The sequence below is a fragment of the Cyrtonyx montezumae genome, unplaced genomic scaffold, assembly GCF_038088225.1.
Source record: "Cyrtonyx montezumae isolate F1298 unplaced genomic scaffold, pur_monq_1.0 scaffold_32, whole genome shotgun sequence".
Lineage (NCBI taxonomy): Eukaryota > Metazoa > Chordata > Aves > Galliformes > Odontophoridae > Cyrtonyx > Cyrtonyx montezumae.
Window position 1 is genome coordinate 582,060 of NW_027072037.1, and position 13,883 is coordinate 595,942.

Consider the following 13,883-nt stretch of genomic DNA (forward strand, 5'->3'; position numbering starts at 1 on the left):
CTTAGTCCACAGTGTGAGTAACTCTCAGTGCTAAGAGATGAGGAGGTCAGCCATATAAAGAGATTCACATAAATTTAGACTAGTGATGGGAAGGCGCGTGTTTCTCATAAGCCCTCTCTGTGCCCCAGTTTTCTGCTCTGCCTTGATGCTTTCTGCTGCTTGCAGGGTGCTGGGTTAGCCTGGCTTTGGCCTGACTTATGATTTTCACATTGCTTCTGATTTATTTCTCGTAAATGGAAATTCCAGAAATACAGCCAGCTGTTGGGCAGTTGCTCTAAATCATTGAAACTCAAAGTAATTTTATGGAAGGGGCACACAGAGCCAGGAATGGCAGAGTTTTGCACTGCTCTGTAGGTTTCGTTAATGAGTTTGTCATACTTTGCATGCTAACGACCAGCGTTGGTAGAACTGATAACAAATGGCCAAAGAGGAGTGAGAATTCCTGAGGAAGTTGCTCAGAACGTGTTGTTGTTTCTGGTACAGGAAGGAATGCTGGTCGCTAACAATTGTAATCTCTCTTTTTTTTTAAACAACCAATGATGAATTAAAAAACAGTGGAGTTGTTATACTAGCTCTGGGGACTGATCTTTCTGAACGTGAAAAATACTTATATCTTCATCTTCAGAGCTGCAAGATATTTGCCTCTTACCTGGGAATGGCTGAGCTAGAAAGCAGACTGTAAGCTCACATGGAGACCATCCCTTCACATCTAGCACTTTGCACCTCCTGAATGTGCTTATCAGGAAAAAAAGCATTGATAATGGTGTATTGGGATGTGGCTGTTTTTTATCCCATCATCAAAAAAAGCCCCCTCTTACCAACCAGACACCTTCATCGTCATAATTTGACTGATCAATGTAATGATTTTACTGAATAAAGCTCTCTTTACTAGAACCTAGGAGAGCTAAGAAAATGCCTTAGGTTAAATTTCTTTGTGGAAAAACAGCATATTGCCATTATCAAGCTACCATCATGAACTAAGCAGAGACTCAGCTTGAAGCACAGACTCATGCCATGCACAAATATGCTGACCACTACAGCCAGGACAGCAGTGTTTGCAGTCTCTTTTGTTGTCTCGTGCATGGATAATTTTATCATTTACTGATAGCAGATGGCAAATGCAGTGCTGTAGTCAGCACTGGCCATTTGGTTATCTTTCACTTTTTTCTCTCAAGTGTTTGTGTGAGAACAAAGAAAACAAGGGCACTGTCTATTAAGAAAAAAAAAATGCAGTTAACCAAGTTGAGAGGGGGCTGAGTGCTTTATTAATACTGGACACTTATAAACTTAGGAAAATATGAGCCCATGCATTTTTCTTTCTTTCTTTCTTTTTTTTTTTTGTGATACCATAACTCTAGTAACTATCCTGCTGTAGCCTTTTCTCTTCAGAAATATGTACGGACCCATTTCAAAATGATTTTTGCTTTTTTTTTTCCTTGTGTGAACTTAGCAAGTCTTGGTGTTGTGCCTTTTTTTTTTTTTTCCTTTCCATTCTTTTTTTTCCCATGTTGTTTTTTGGGGATTGTTTTTTCTTTGGTTTGGATTTTCTTTTCAAATGCTGATGCCTTTTAATTTAATGGGATAATGATTGCTAGGCCTTGTGAAATCTAGTAATTCTGCTCTTAATTATTAGTAATTAAATGTATATTGTTCTCTGAAATCATCTGTGCACTTACAAATCTCTTACTAAGGGGAATCATGCAATTCAAGCATTGTTCTCCATTCTTGAGCACTCAGTTGTCATATGTGGTGCCGTATTTCTGGACTTCTCTCTCTCATTCTATTCCTTCCTTGTAATAAAAACAAGCAACAAATTGTGTTGATGTCTGTCCAGTAGGCCTATTCCTCTCAAAAAATATCCCTTTCAGAATAAATGAAGCACAGCTGCACTTGGCACGTTACAGGAAAGAGAAATTTTGACTTGATTAGACTTGGTAGAACTGTAGAATGGATTGGGTTGACAGGGACCTTCAAGATCATCTCCTTCCCACCCCTCACATAGACAGAAAGTCCAGGGCTGCAGTCCCTCTCCGGCTACGCAGATTTGCAGAACTAATATGCTTTCCTAAATGTATGTTAATCGTCTTAAGAATCTGATTTTTAAGTCCTCAGAGGATCTTGGAAGTGTTTTGCACAGTTGTCATTACTATGCCATGCAGTGTGCTCAAACACACGGTGTGCCAACTTGGCTTTGCATCTATAACTGTTCGATTGCAAGTCGCATGCCAAGAATCTTCTTGCTTTGGTGTGCTGACAAATTGTATATGTATATAAATATTTAAATACAGCAATTTTGTCTTCACTTTTCCTGTCTCTGTAGAACAGCTTGTGAGATATTCTGTTATATATGCATATTTACACAATGTATTTATATTATGGCAATACCTGTGAATGTTAATAAAGATCAAAAGCCCTCTGTCAAACAGAGAAAAAGGCTGAGGCCCAAAAGTTAGACTGTCTTTGCTCTGTAAGACAATTTTTATTGAGAGAGGAATAAGATAAGCGTTGTTGTAATGATCTGTATCGAGACATTTTCTTCTGTATCCTTGCCCAGCTCTATCATTGTGAAATAACCCAGATCCTCACATGTTACTTTACACTTAGCCACTTTCAACCACATAGGACATAAAAAATAAAAGGATTTTGTGTTGGCTCATGAACTGTGGGTGGAACAATAGTCCTCCGCTCTCCATCTGTTTTCTTCAACAGACACCTTTTCCTGTTGCAGAGCCAATCTCTAATTTAGAGTTCCCTTAAATTGCACCTATTCCCATTTTAAAATCTTCTCATGTAGTTTGGCTGGTGACGAAAGGCTTTTTGTGAAATGACCATGTGGCTTGCCCAATGGCAAAAGCAATTACAAGTTCACATGAAAGATCTAGTCACATAGACATACTCAGTTCTTGATGGAAATAAATATTATTTATGAACCAGTTTCCAGTCTCCCCCCACTTGGGAATACCTGGGAGACCTTCAGCAAGGGGAAATACGTGCGTGACCAGCTTTCATTCATTGCTTATTGTCATCTATGACATCATATATTTTACCACTTTTGGTGTTGGAAAAAGATAAGCAGTTATGTTTAAGGGAAAACAGCTGTTAATTATGTTGCAATGTAAAAGACTAAGCAACTTGACCTAATTGAAAAATATATATTGGAGAGTGCCAGATCTCTCCAACACCTGTTTGTGACTTTGTGACGTGTAGGAAGCACGAGAGTAGATTTACTGAAAAACAACAAGCAGGGGAGTTTGTGTGGGATCCAGTCGTTGCTAGGGAAGACACCAGTCCTTGTTTCTTTGAGTAAGTGAACTTCTGTACCTTCTGCTAGATTGCATACAGTTCATAATCACTTGGATCTTTCATGCCTTTGGTGTTCTCTTGTGTGAATTGGACAGAGGTCTTTCAAGCTGAGTGTTCACTGGGCAAATATTGCTTTACTTATGTGGAATCTTAATGAAGCACAGATTTCACTTTCTTCTGCTAAGAAGCAATAACCAAGGGAATTTATCCTTCAAAGAAAGACAAGAAGAGGGGTGCAATAAGTGAGACAGACATATTGTTGACAATATCAGAAGGAGAGTGAGGGATTAAGGTCTGAAGCTGTGATTAATGTTCTTTCGAAAGTGGATATTCAGCGGAATATATTGATATATGAACTTTCACCTTGCTACACCTGGGGAAAAGAGGATCCAGAGACTAAGTGATAAAAGCCAGACAGGGTGGTAGAATGGGATTTTGAAGACAAGATAAAAGAGAGTAGGGTGTGACTAAACACGAACATGCACATCTGTCAAATAAGATTTGGAGATAAGGAAGATATATCTGCTAGATATGGAATGCATCCCAAGTGGCAACATGACCACAGAGGGAAGGAGTTGAATTAGGCTGAAAGAAGTTTTCTGCACTGAAGAACAGAGATCAAAAGTTATTGGAAGGAAAACAACCAATGAAAAAGAAACTGAATTCACCAAAAATGGGAAGAATTGAGTGAACAAAGCAAATGTTTTAGGTCCGTGCATTCGTTCTTTTGACATCTCACTGTGTAAGAGACTGATATATTGGAAAAAAAGTAAAAAGGAAAAGAACTGGAATTTACACAGATAGCAAAGAGACGGTGTTGTGACTATTAAGACAGATAGTGTTGTGACTATTAAGAGAATTAAGGAATCCTGTAAACAGCATGGGTCCACAAAACAGGAAAGTGGACAATGCAGGGAGGTAGGGTGTGGGTATGGAAGAAAAAGATTTCTTATGGCAATAGGGGAAAAGTTGGCTAAATTGAATAACCATCAGAAGAAAATCGGTTAATGGTGAGATGATGAGCTTTTTGCATTTGGTATCATGCCACATGAGAAATCATTTACTAATGTGACGACGAGATCTTTTAGGAATGGTATGGATGATAACAAAAGGTGCTCAGAAGAGATTTATCGACATAGAGAAAACTACCAATGAAGTTCATCAGTGATCAGTCTGGAATTAAATTTCCTTAATATTCCCATCGTTAATGTTGGGAAAAGGAAGTGGTGTGCTAGTGCAATGTACTGATCAGTCAAAACTGAAAGATACTGGCAATAGAGAGAAGGAATCTGGTTATGACAAAGAGTTGGCTCAGCTTTGAACAGACAGAACAGAAGAATTTATTTTAACTGTGGAAATTACATGGTCATGAAGAGAGGACTCACTGCTGTGCTGTAGGGATTCATCAGTTGTAAATGTCAGGATAAGGAATCAAGAAGAGTTGAGCACATGAGGGCTTTGAGGCAGTAATACGAAATAGCCTTGGATTTGCCTTTATCAGTGTAAACAGTTGGAGGAGGAGGAGTAAAAGATTGTGACGCCACCTACTGGTTCACCCATTAAAGCTGGAAGAAGTGCAGGCAAAGAGAAGAGCAGGGAAATGAGAAATTTGCCTTATAAAAGGAGCAAAAAAGTGTTCATCTCTTGAGACCTGAAAAATAAATTTTGGGAGAGGGTGTGGCTACCTTCTACAATATGGGAAACGACTGGGGCTAGGTGAATAAGGAGGACTGAGAAGCATTATTTAATTCAAAGAACAACATTAAGAGAATATGAAAATGCATCAGTCACTCAATAAACCTAGTCAAATTACAAGTAGATTTCGGGTTCCTAAGCTACCACTGTGAAAAGTATGGGAAGCCAAGAAAGCAACCCAGGAGTGTGATTATTTTTAAAAGAGACTGAGGTGGCCAGCATTTACCAGACAGATACAGAGAACATCATTCTCCTTTCTTCCCTGTATCTGCAACTCTGCTTTATCCCAGCTGTAGTCCATACCATGGCTAATATAAATTGCTCTGACAAATTTCTGAGATGTGCATTTAATAAGATTGTCTGTTTAGGATTAAAGGTCCATCTAGCCTGGTACTCCATCTTTGAGAGTGGAAAGCTGTGGCTGCTGAAGGAGACTGTATAAGAAACAAAGTGAATATAGGGCAATAATTGTGCTGGTATTTTCTCTGTGTTTCCGATAGTAGGTAATTCAGAGACTTCCTAAGCTGGTAGTTGTATCCGGACTGCGTGTTTATTAGCCCTTGATGAACCTGTGCCCCACGAATACAGCTAAGCTTTTTGAACCCTTTTATTCTTTTGGCCTCCATGGTATTCTGTGGCAATGATTTCCCCAGTGTAGTTACGTGCCCTGTGAATGAGCTTTTGTTTTCTTGAACTGCTTGCCTGGTAGTTCTACAGATTGCTGCCTGGTTCATGGTTTGAAAAGCACTGAGTAAATGGTCCTTATTGATCTCCTTGTCACTGAGAAATTGATGGTCCTCTGTTGTACATTAGTTGTTTCCTTTCTTAGCTGTATGGTCTGTACAGATAAGAATAAGAAAGCCACTCCATTTCTTGGCGGGGTATCTTCTGGACCTCTGAACTTTTTTCTGGTTCTGCTCTGTCTTTGTGCAACATGACATGCCATGAGATCAACTCACCATTGTTGTCCTTGAAATCCTCTTTTGCATTCTTCCAAAGTAATATTTTCTCCTCTAAAAGAGCTACTGCTGAGGAAAGCAAGAGAGGGAAAATGTAAACTAGGGAATCCGAGTGTTTAATTTCTGTTGAGTTATAAGTTAAAGCAGATTGATGTTATGACTTAATGTGTGAGCGTTCGTGCATTGCTTTTAGTTGGCTTGTCTGAGCAGGGACAGTCTGTTGTTAAAGCTGGCTATGGAATGTTGTTATTTCTATGGCAACCACATTTCTCAGCTTGTAAACTAAAAATATATACTCAGTCTGCCCACACTACTGGTATATTTGTGAGCATGAGTTACCTTTTCAAACTTTGGTGTATGATGATGGGATAGCCATACCCAGGCCATAGGAGGCTTCTTTACACTCACCAGACGGGGAAAATGCATTTCCCAGTAGTTTCTTGATCTAGATAATCTAAGGTTCTGAAAGTTAACTTCAGGACATACTGGTTTCTCTCCCCGTTCTGAAATGTGAAGAACACAAGAATGGTTGGATTGAGATAATGCATCCATCTTTACAGAATCACAGAATTGTAGGAGTTGGAAGGGACCTCTAGAGATCATCTAGTCCAACCTCCCTGCCAAAGCAGGCTCCCTAGACCAAGTTGCACAGGTAGGATCAGTTTGCACCTCTTTTGATATAAAAAAATGGCCAATCTTTACCTAACAGGCACATGAGCTTTGTCGTCTTCCCAGTCTTGTCTTTTGCCTTTCCTCCAGGAAATCAAAGCATTTCAGAAATGCATGCCCCTAAATGCAAACTTCAGGGAATGACCTCAAGTTGTGCCAGGGGAGGTTCAGGTTGAATATTAGGAACAATTTCTTCTCTGAAAGAGTGGTCAGGCACTGAATTGGGCTGCCCAGGGAGGAGGTTGAGTCACCGACCGAGGACGTGTTTCAGAAATGCTTAGGTGTTATACTGAGGGACATGGTTTAGTGGGGAAATATTGGTGGCAGGTGGATGGTTGGACTGGATGATCTTTGAGGTCTTTTCCAACCTTGGTGATTCTATTTTTAAAAAAGTCTCTGAAGAGAGGAAAGGTTAAGTGTGAGTCTGCTGAAAAATGAGGCGCTAATAAAATGACTGTCATATTTTTCCCACTCTGAAGCCTGTGCCCTCTCGTACTGTGTACTATTCAGCTCCATTTGCTAAACATAAGGTCACTGTGGTTTAGAAGATCCTGGTTTATCATCTTTGCTTGATGTGTTCATCTCAGAGGGACATATTACATTCAAGAAGAAAGATAATTTGTTTTGGAAAACGAAGCAATGTTGAATGCTCCGATAGCTTAACTGCTTTTCACATCAGATCTGCCCTCTGAGATACAGATACTTCCTACACTGTGTTCACGCCCTGTAGCAGCAGATCTGATGACTTTTGTGTGCATGATTACCTGAGTTACATGTGCATTTTCAGAACTTCGTGAAATTAGCAGGTAAGTGAGGAGAGTGAGAAATAAAGAACGGGTGCCACTTCCTTGATTTTATTTTGTGTTATTTTTTTCTTAACAGAGGGGCTCTTCCCTTCTTTTTTAAACATTCGTTTATAGCCTTTGCAGTGTACCAGTATTAAAAAAAAAAAAAAAGAAAGAGGAACACTTACACAATAAACCCGTCACCCATCCTGTCATTTTCCACATCCCCATTGTAATTATTTGAAATCCTGGTGCTTGAAGAGGAGTGTTTCTCCCTCCCAACCCAAATTCTATTTTGGGAGTAGACTTGTAATTGTGTGTTTGTTAATATAGCTGTCTGTTGCCATGAACAAAGTGAGGTCACCAGTTTTCAATTACAGCTTTGCCACTGAGTTAAGGGCTTTCAAACAGCTAGCCCTTCCTTAAATGTACCTTTTTTGCTTTTTCATTTTGCATCAGTTCTTTTTGTTATGCTCTTAAGTTGCTATCAGTCAAAATGCTATCAAGGAAAAAATGTTTAGCATTAAAATAGTGTATTTCGGTGGAAATTGTACCAGTGTCACATCTGTCTGTGCTTAACACACAGTGTTCAGATGTTCCCCTTTAGAGACTTGGCAAGGGTTCTCCTGGAAATGTGTTAGAGAATTAGGGCATATGTACCCTATAAAAACGTTTTATTTACCTAACTCGGTATTATTATTTTTTATTTTTTAAAGTTCATCAGTTGCATGTCATGTTATATTGCAGCATCCAGCGCTCAGAATGTTTGTATTTCGAGTCTGTATTTATGCACTTCTAAAACTCGAGCAGAGATCGCTGTAGTTTAGTTTATCAGTGCTGAAGCTTATACTGCTTTTACAATATCAGCTGATTCTGACTGCTGGTTTTCTCCCATCTACCCTAAGCTCCTTGAAGATTATTTTTTGTAATTTGTTTGTTCCGAATTAGATGAACGGATTGAAACCACGAGGTGGATTTCAAACGAATACAAACTGCCACAGCTACCTGATTGCCCCTCTGTACTGGCACTGGTGAGGCCACACCTTGAGTGCTGTGTTCAGTTTTGGACCTATCACTACTGGAAAGTCACTGAGGTGTTGAAGTGTGTCCAGAGAAGGGGAACTGAGCTGTGAGGCTCCGGGGAGACTTTATCACTCCCTACATCTCCTGAAAGGAGGTTGTGGTGGGGTTCAGCCTCTTCTCCTGCATAACTATTGATAGGATGAGAGATGGTGCCCGCAAGTTGCACGGGGGGAGTTTCAGGCTGGATATTAGGGAAAAATTCTCTGAAGGAGTGGTCATACACTGGAACAAGCTGCCCAGGGAGGTGGTTGAGTCAGTGCCCCTGGAGGTGTTCCAGAACCGTTTAGATGTTGTACTTAGGGACATGGTTTAGTGGGGAAATATTGGTGGTAGGAAGACATTTGGATGGTCTTAGAGGCCTTTTCAAACCATTGTGATTCTATGATTTTATGATCTGTACACCTCCAGGACTTGCAACTCTCTAGGGATGCATTACTTTCTGCTCACTCCAAGCCAGCAGTTTCTACAAGGCTGAAGACAAGCACAGAATCATAAATGGGACCATGGAAAAAATGAAATTTATAATATAGAATCACTTTTTTTTTTTTTGGAAAAGCTATTTCAGATATTCTTACGCTAAAACCAACAACATTAAAAACAATGAGAAGAAGAAGAAGAAGAAAAAAAAAGATTTAGAAAGAAACATTTTGTAAAAAAGCAGTACCAAATTAATAAATTACATGGAGATAAGTCTTTCCATATCACTTAGGTTCTGCGAGCATATAAAAAAAATGTGTCCATTTATTAGTCAAGACATCAGAGAAGTTGAAAAAAAAAAGTGCTAGCACTACTGGATGGAGAATTCAGCCAATGGATGTATCTGCAAGAACTGAAACACAGCAAATGTTAAAACCAAGTTGTCCTGGCCTTTGAGAAATACGTTAATCTGAGTGCATTAAACCAATGTGAGCTCTTATGAAGTGATCTGAAATTTGGCAGATATTATTGTCCACCTTTTGTTTATGAAAGTTTTGGCTCAAGAACTGATTCCTAATGAAGATACTACTTAATTTGTATTTGGAACACCTCCCTTATGAGGAAAGGCTGAGAGACCTGTGTCTGTTCAGCCTTGAAAAAAGAAGACTCAGAGGGGATCTGATCCATGTCTGTAAATATCTAAGGAGCAGGAGGCAAAGGGATGAGGCCGGACTCTTCTCAGCAGTGTGTGGCCATAGGACGAGGGGAAATGGCCACAAACTGAAGCATAGGAAGTTTTGCACAAATGCGTGTGGGAACTTTTTCACAGTGCAGTGACGGAGCACTGGAGCTGCACACAGAGGTGGTGGAGTCTCCTTCTCTGGAGACGTTCAAGACCCACCTGGACACCTACCTGTGCAACCTGATCTAGGGAGCTGCTTTGGCAGGGGATTTGGACTAGATGATCTCTAGAGGCCCCTTCCAATCCATTCAGTTCTGTGATTGTGTGATTAATTGAATTAATTTTAAGTATTTGTCCAGGAGATGTTCAAAATCAGTTCCTTGTTATCTGTCTAATTGAGTAGTTTCACAGACTACAGTACTACCAGTTGAGGTAAAGGCCACCATTGGGAGCCAGCAGTCAGCATTCTTCTACCTCCCTCCAGTTAGATTTATGTACTGATGCTGACTTAAAAGTCTCATGGCTTAAAGTTAAGTTTTCTCCTTTAAAGTCACTTAAAAATTAGAGATGGAAAATTCCACGCAGGGACAGAATAGAGTAGTGGTGATTTGTTTGTTATGCCTGGTTTCATACCTGATAGCCAAGATACCGGAACAAACAACACTTCCTATTTTCTTGTCATCAATGGATCTCTTCGCAGTCCAGAAGAAAACAAAACACGTTGTTATAGTTATCTGATGTCTTTACAATGCACGAAGGGTGCTTATGCTTTTGATAAGCTGATGATTTTTGTTATAGCAACGAATACACCTGCACTGATGTTGGGAAGTCTTTGGGAGGTATGAATCACAATCTTAAAAACGATTCAGAATAGATGTAAATCATCTAGCTATATGCCTGGTGTTTGTTTCCTCATCAGCAGGGATGATTTGAAAGGCAGATGTGCTTCTCCTTAAAAAATCTGAGATACACCTCTAATCTCCCATATTGTTTGTACCTACAGATGAAATTAGAACTTCCTCCTATTGTCTTTCTTTTATGTCCCATCGTCCCTAACTGACGCATATTGTATAGTCTACTCATTTCAAACAAGGCAACGGCATTTTCAAGATGAAACTGTTTCTCAATCTGAAAAATGGCTGAAATCCAAAGATTATTATCATCCCATCCATTCCTCACAGTGTTGCATGGGAGAATTTTCTGTATCATGGGCACACTTTTCTGAGGACTTTCCTTTGATTTCCCACTAGCAGGAGATGTCATCGCTTTTTTTTTTTGTGTAATGAGACCAACTTGTAAATTATTAAAATTAAAAATAAAACGAGAATTGATGGCTAAGATGAATTTGTACAATTCTAAGAATCCTTAGTGCAGGAGATCTTGTAAGAGAAAAATAATCTTGTGATGTTTGAGGTGAATTGCAGGGATGCCCCACCTTTTTACTTAAGAAATACGTTTCTTCATGGAGCATGAATTATAGTGTTGAAGGGAAAAGTCAAACTAGCTCTAGTGTAACCAGATGAAATCAACTGCTGCTGTATAGCAAACATAATATTTTCTTCTTCTTCTTCTTCTTCTTCTTTTTAAAATAATCATGCTAGTTAGAAAGGACCATGGATATTGACATGCACAGGGGATTTATGAAGACGAAGAGTGAGAAGGCTGTATGTGTCAAGTAGAACCCAACTTTAATTGATGATTTTCACGCATTCTCTGTACTTTTTTAGCAATACCCAAATAAGGGTGTGTGAAAGTTCAGTGAAAGAAACGGCTTTTTTATGAAGCATAGAATTAATGTATGTTTTTTTGCCGTAAGAGTGTAGTAGTCTGTTCTCCAAACCAGATTGGAAATTTATATATGACATAATCACAGAACTGAATGGATTGGAAGGGGCCTCTAGAGATCATCTAGTCCAAATCCCCTGCCAAAGCAGCTCCCTAGATCAGGTTGCACAGGTAGGTGTCCAGGTGGGTCTTGAACATCTCCAGAGAAGGAGACTCCGCCACCTCTCTGGGCAACCTGTGCCAGTGCTACATCAATGCAATTACATTGTATCTGTAGGATAAAAATGATCACAGTACAATCTTCATGTTTTAGAGCATCGGCCAATAGTGAATCCAATAATTCTAGTAGTTATGGGAGAGGGAAATTAGTTTGGGGAGATACTACCCCTTAGGTATCAGTACTGCAATTTCATTGAGTTATCTCTTTGGTTTCAGAAAATAAAAGGAGGGAATAGGTGACAGGATTATACATTTGCACACCCACAGACTTCTTTCTTCTTTTCATAGAGAATATAGTGCATAGATAATATCATCTTCAGTTTGTAGGTACATCCCAAGGGTTAACGACAGGGATGACAAATACATGCATTTTTGAAAACATTATGTCTTGCTCATGTTATAAGACAAATTACCCAGTTGTTCTAACTTCTTAAGTTCTAGTTTGTGATGGTAATGGCTTCTCTTTTCCTGTACAGCTGTTTTCTTTGTTCTAGCTCTCACTAACTATTGCTTGCTATAGCTTTAGTGGAGATCTCTCCTTTTATCCTATGAAAAAAAAATACATATCATCTTGAAAAAAACTCCAAAAAGGAATTTTTATTTATACTGGGGAAAAAGTATGGCAAGTCTTATGAAAAAGGGCAGCTGTGCTTGAGTACTCCTGTTCCTTTCCAGGGTGCGCAATGATTTTGACGTCCTCACGAACCGACTGATTGGCAGCCATGGCTACTGCACTCAGGTAGGGGAGGCACAGAGCCCTGGAGATGTCATCTGCCCCTACACAGAGAGCTCTGTACTCACCTCTGTGAGTTGATGGCATTTCTTACATGCACACACACACTCATCTTTGGGCGTGCGTTGGAAAATCTCAGCTGATGTTCCCTTGTTTTACTTTGTGGATAGAGTTGTCCAAAAAAACTACATGCATACATCAAATACCCTGAAACAAATCTTGCAGTCAACCTCATTTGTTTGGTAAAAGCTTAACACATCACATAAATTAAGGGTCTGGTACGTTGTAACTTAACTGATCGTGAATCAGGCTTGTGCTGATGCCTGGTACGGACAACTGCTCACTGCTGGTTTTGCTTTTTGTTCTTGATTTTTTATTTTAAATATGTCACCAACAGGAATTAGTGAACTTGCTGTTGACTGGCAAAGCTGTGTCCAACGTTTTCAACGATGTGATAGAGCTGAATTCTGGAAATGGAAATATCACCATTCTGAAAGGCATCACAAGCCGCAGTGACATTGGTTTGCTGTCTCTCTTTGAGCACTACGATGTCTGCCAGGTATGTTTTCCATTCTTCTGATTTTAATCAAAAAGGAAACAAGAAACAATTTTATAATTGGCTTGGAATAATTATAGAAGGTCAGAAATTATGGGCTTGATTTTGCTGATCACTCAGATGGTTCTAGCGCTGTTTAAATGCCCCAGCTCAAAGCATGGTCACCTTCTGGATGCCTGATTACCCTCTGTAAATGACTTGAACAGTCTCTGAGCATCTCAAACATTCTGTGCCTACCTGTTTTTCTAACTGCAGTGGCAGTCAGCTTGCCAGCTAACACATTTCTGATTCAGTGGCTGCTGTGTGGAGCTGTGCATGTGATTGAGGACCTGCTCAGTGCAGTCCCTGGGGCTGAAGGCTGCTCACCTGCCTAGGCACAAAGATGTGCTCCTCTCTGAGCTGAACAAGTTCCCTTGGTTGTATTCACCAAATCTCCACTGATTGTAGTGGAAATGAGGTGCCCAGCTCACATCTGGACTACCAGAGTACTCTGGTCATATAAACAGAAGAGGCTGTATCTGGAACTGGTGCTTAACTTTAAGTGTTGGTTTTCCCTCGGTTTGTGTGACTGGGAGCCAGACTGATTGCATCATTGAATTTATGCTGGAATGCTGGAAGAAGTCATATTGTGTTAACAACAATAACAGACAATGGACGTAGCTGGCAACAGAATGGGAACGCTCCCTTTAACATGTTTTTGAAATTAATATCTTAATCGTGTTTATCATGAGTTGAGAAAGATAGATTCAAATTTAGAAGAAGTGACAGCCATTAATTTGCCTCTGGAAAAACTCTGATTTCTCCATCAGCAGATCTTATCATCACGATGGACATCTTTCCTAATGACATATTCTAGCTAAGACAGACAATCTTGTGTCTGATGGTTGGGTTTTCTTTGAAGCTCCCTTGCCTGGGTTAGATGCTGTATGAGATAACTGTAATGCTCCCATCTGGGTTTGCCATCAGTGCCTCTGTACAAATTAGAAAGTGATTAGCA

General features: G+C 39.7%; 1 protein-coding gene across 1 annotated transcript in view; it reads left to right on the top strand.

The window, feature by feature from the left end:
- Positions 1-13,883, top strand: part of MINDY4 (MINDY lysine 48 deubiquitinase 4) — a 72,538-nt gene that overhangs the window by 39,994 nt on the left and 18,661 nt on the right. The window contains exons 14-15 of the mRNA XM_065744846.1: positions 12,273-12,336; positions 12,728-12,889. Of these exons, the coding sequence (XP_065600918.1) occupies positions 12,273-12,336; positions 12,728-12,889 (226 nt within the window). The remainder of the gene's footprint in view (positions 1-12,272; positions 12,337-12,727; positions 12,890-13,883) is intronic.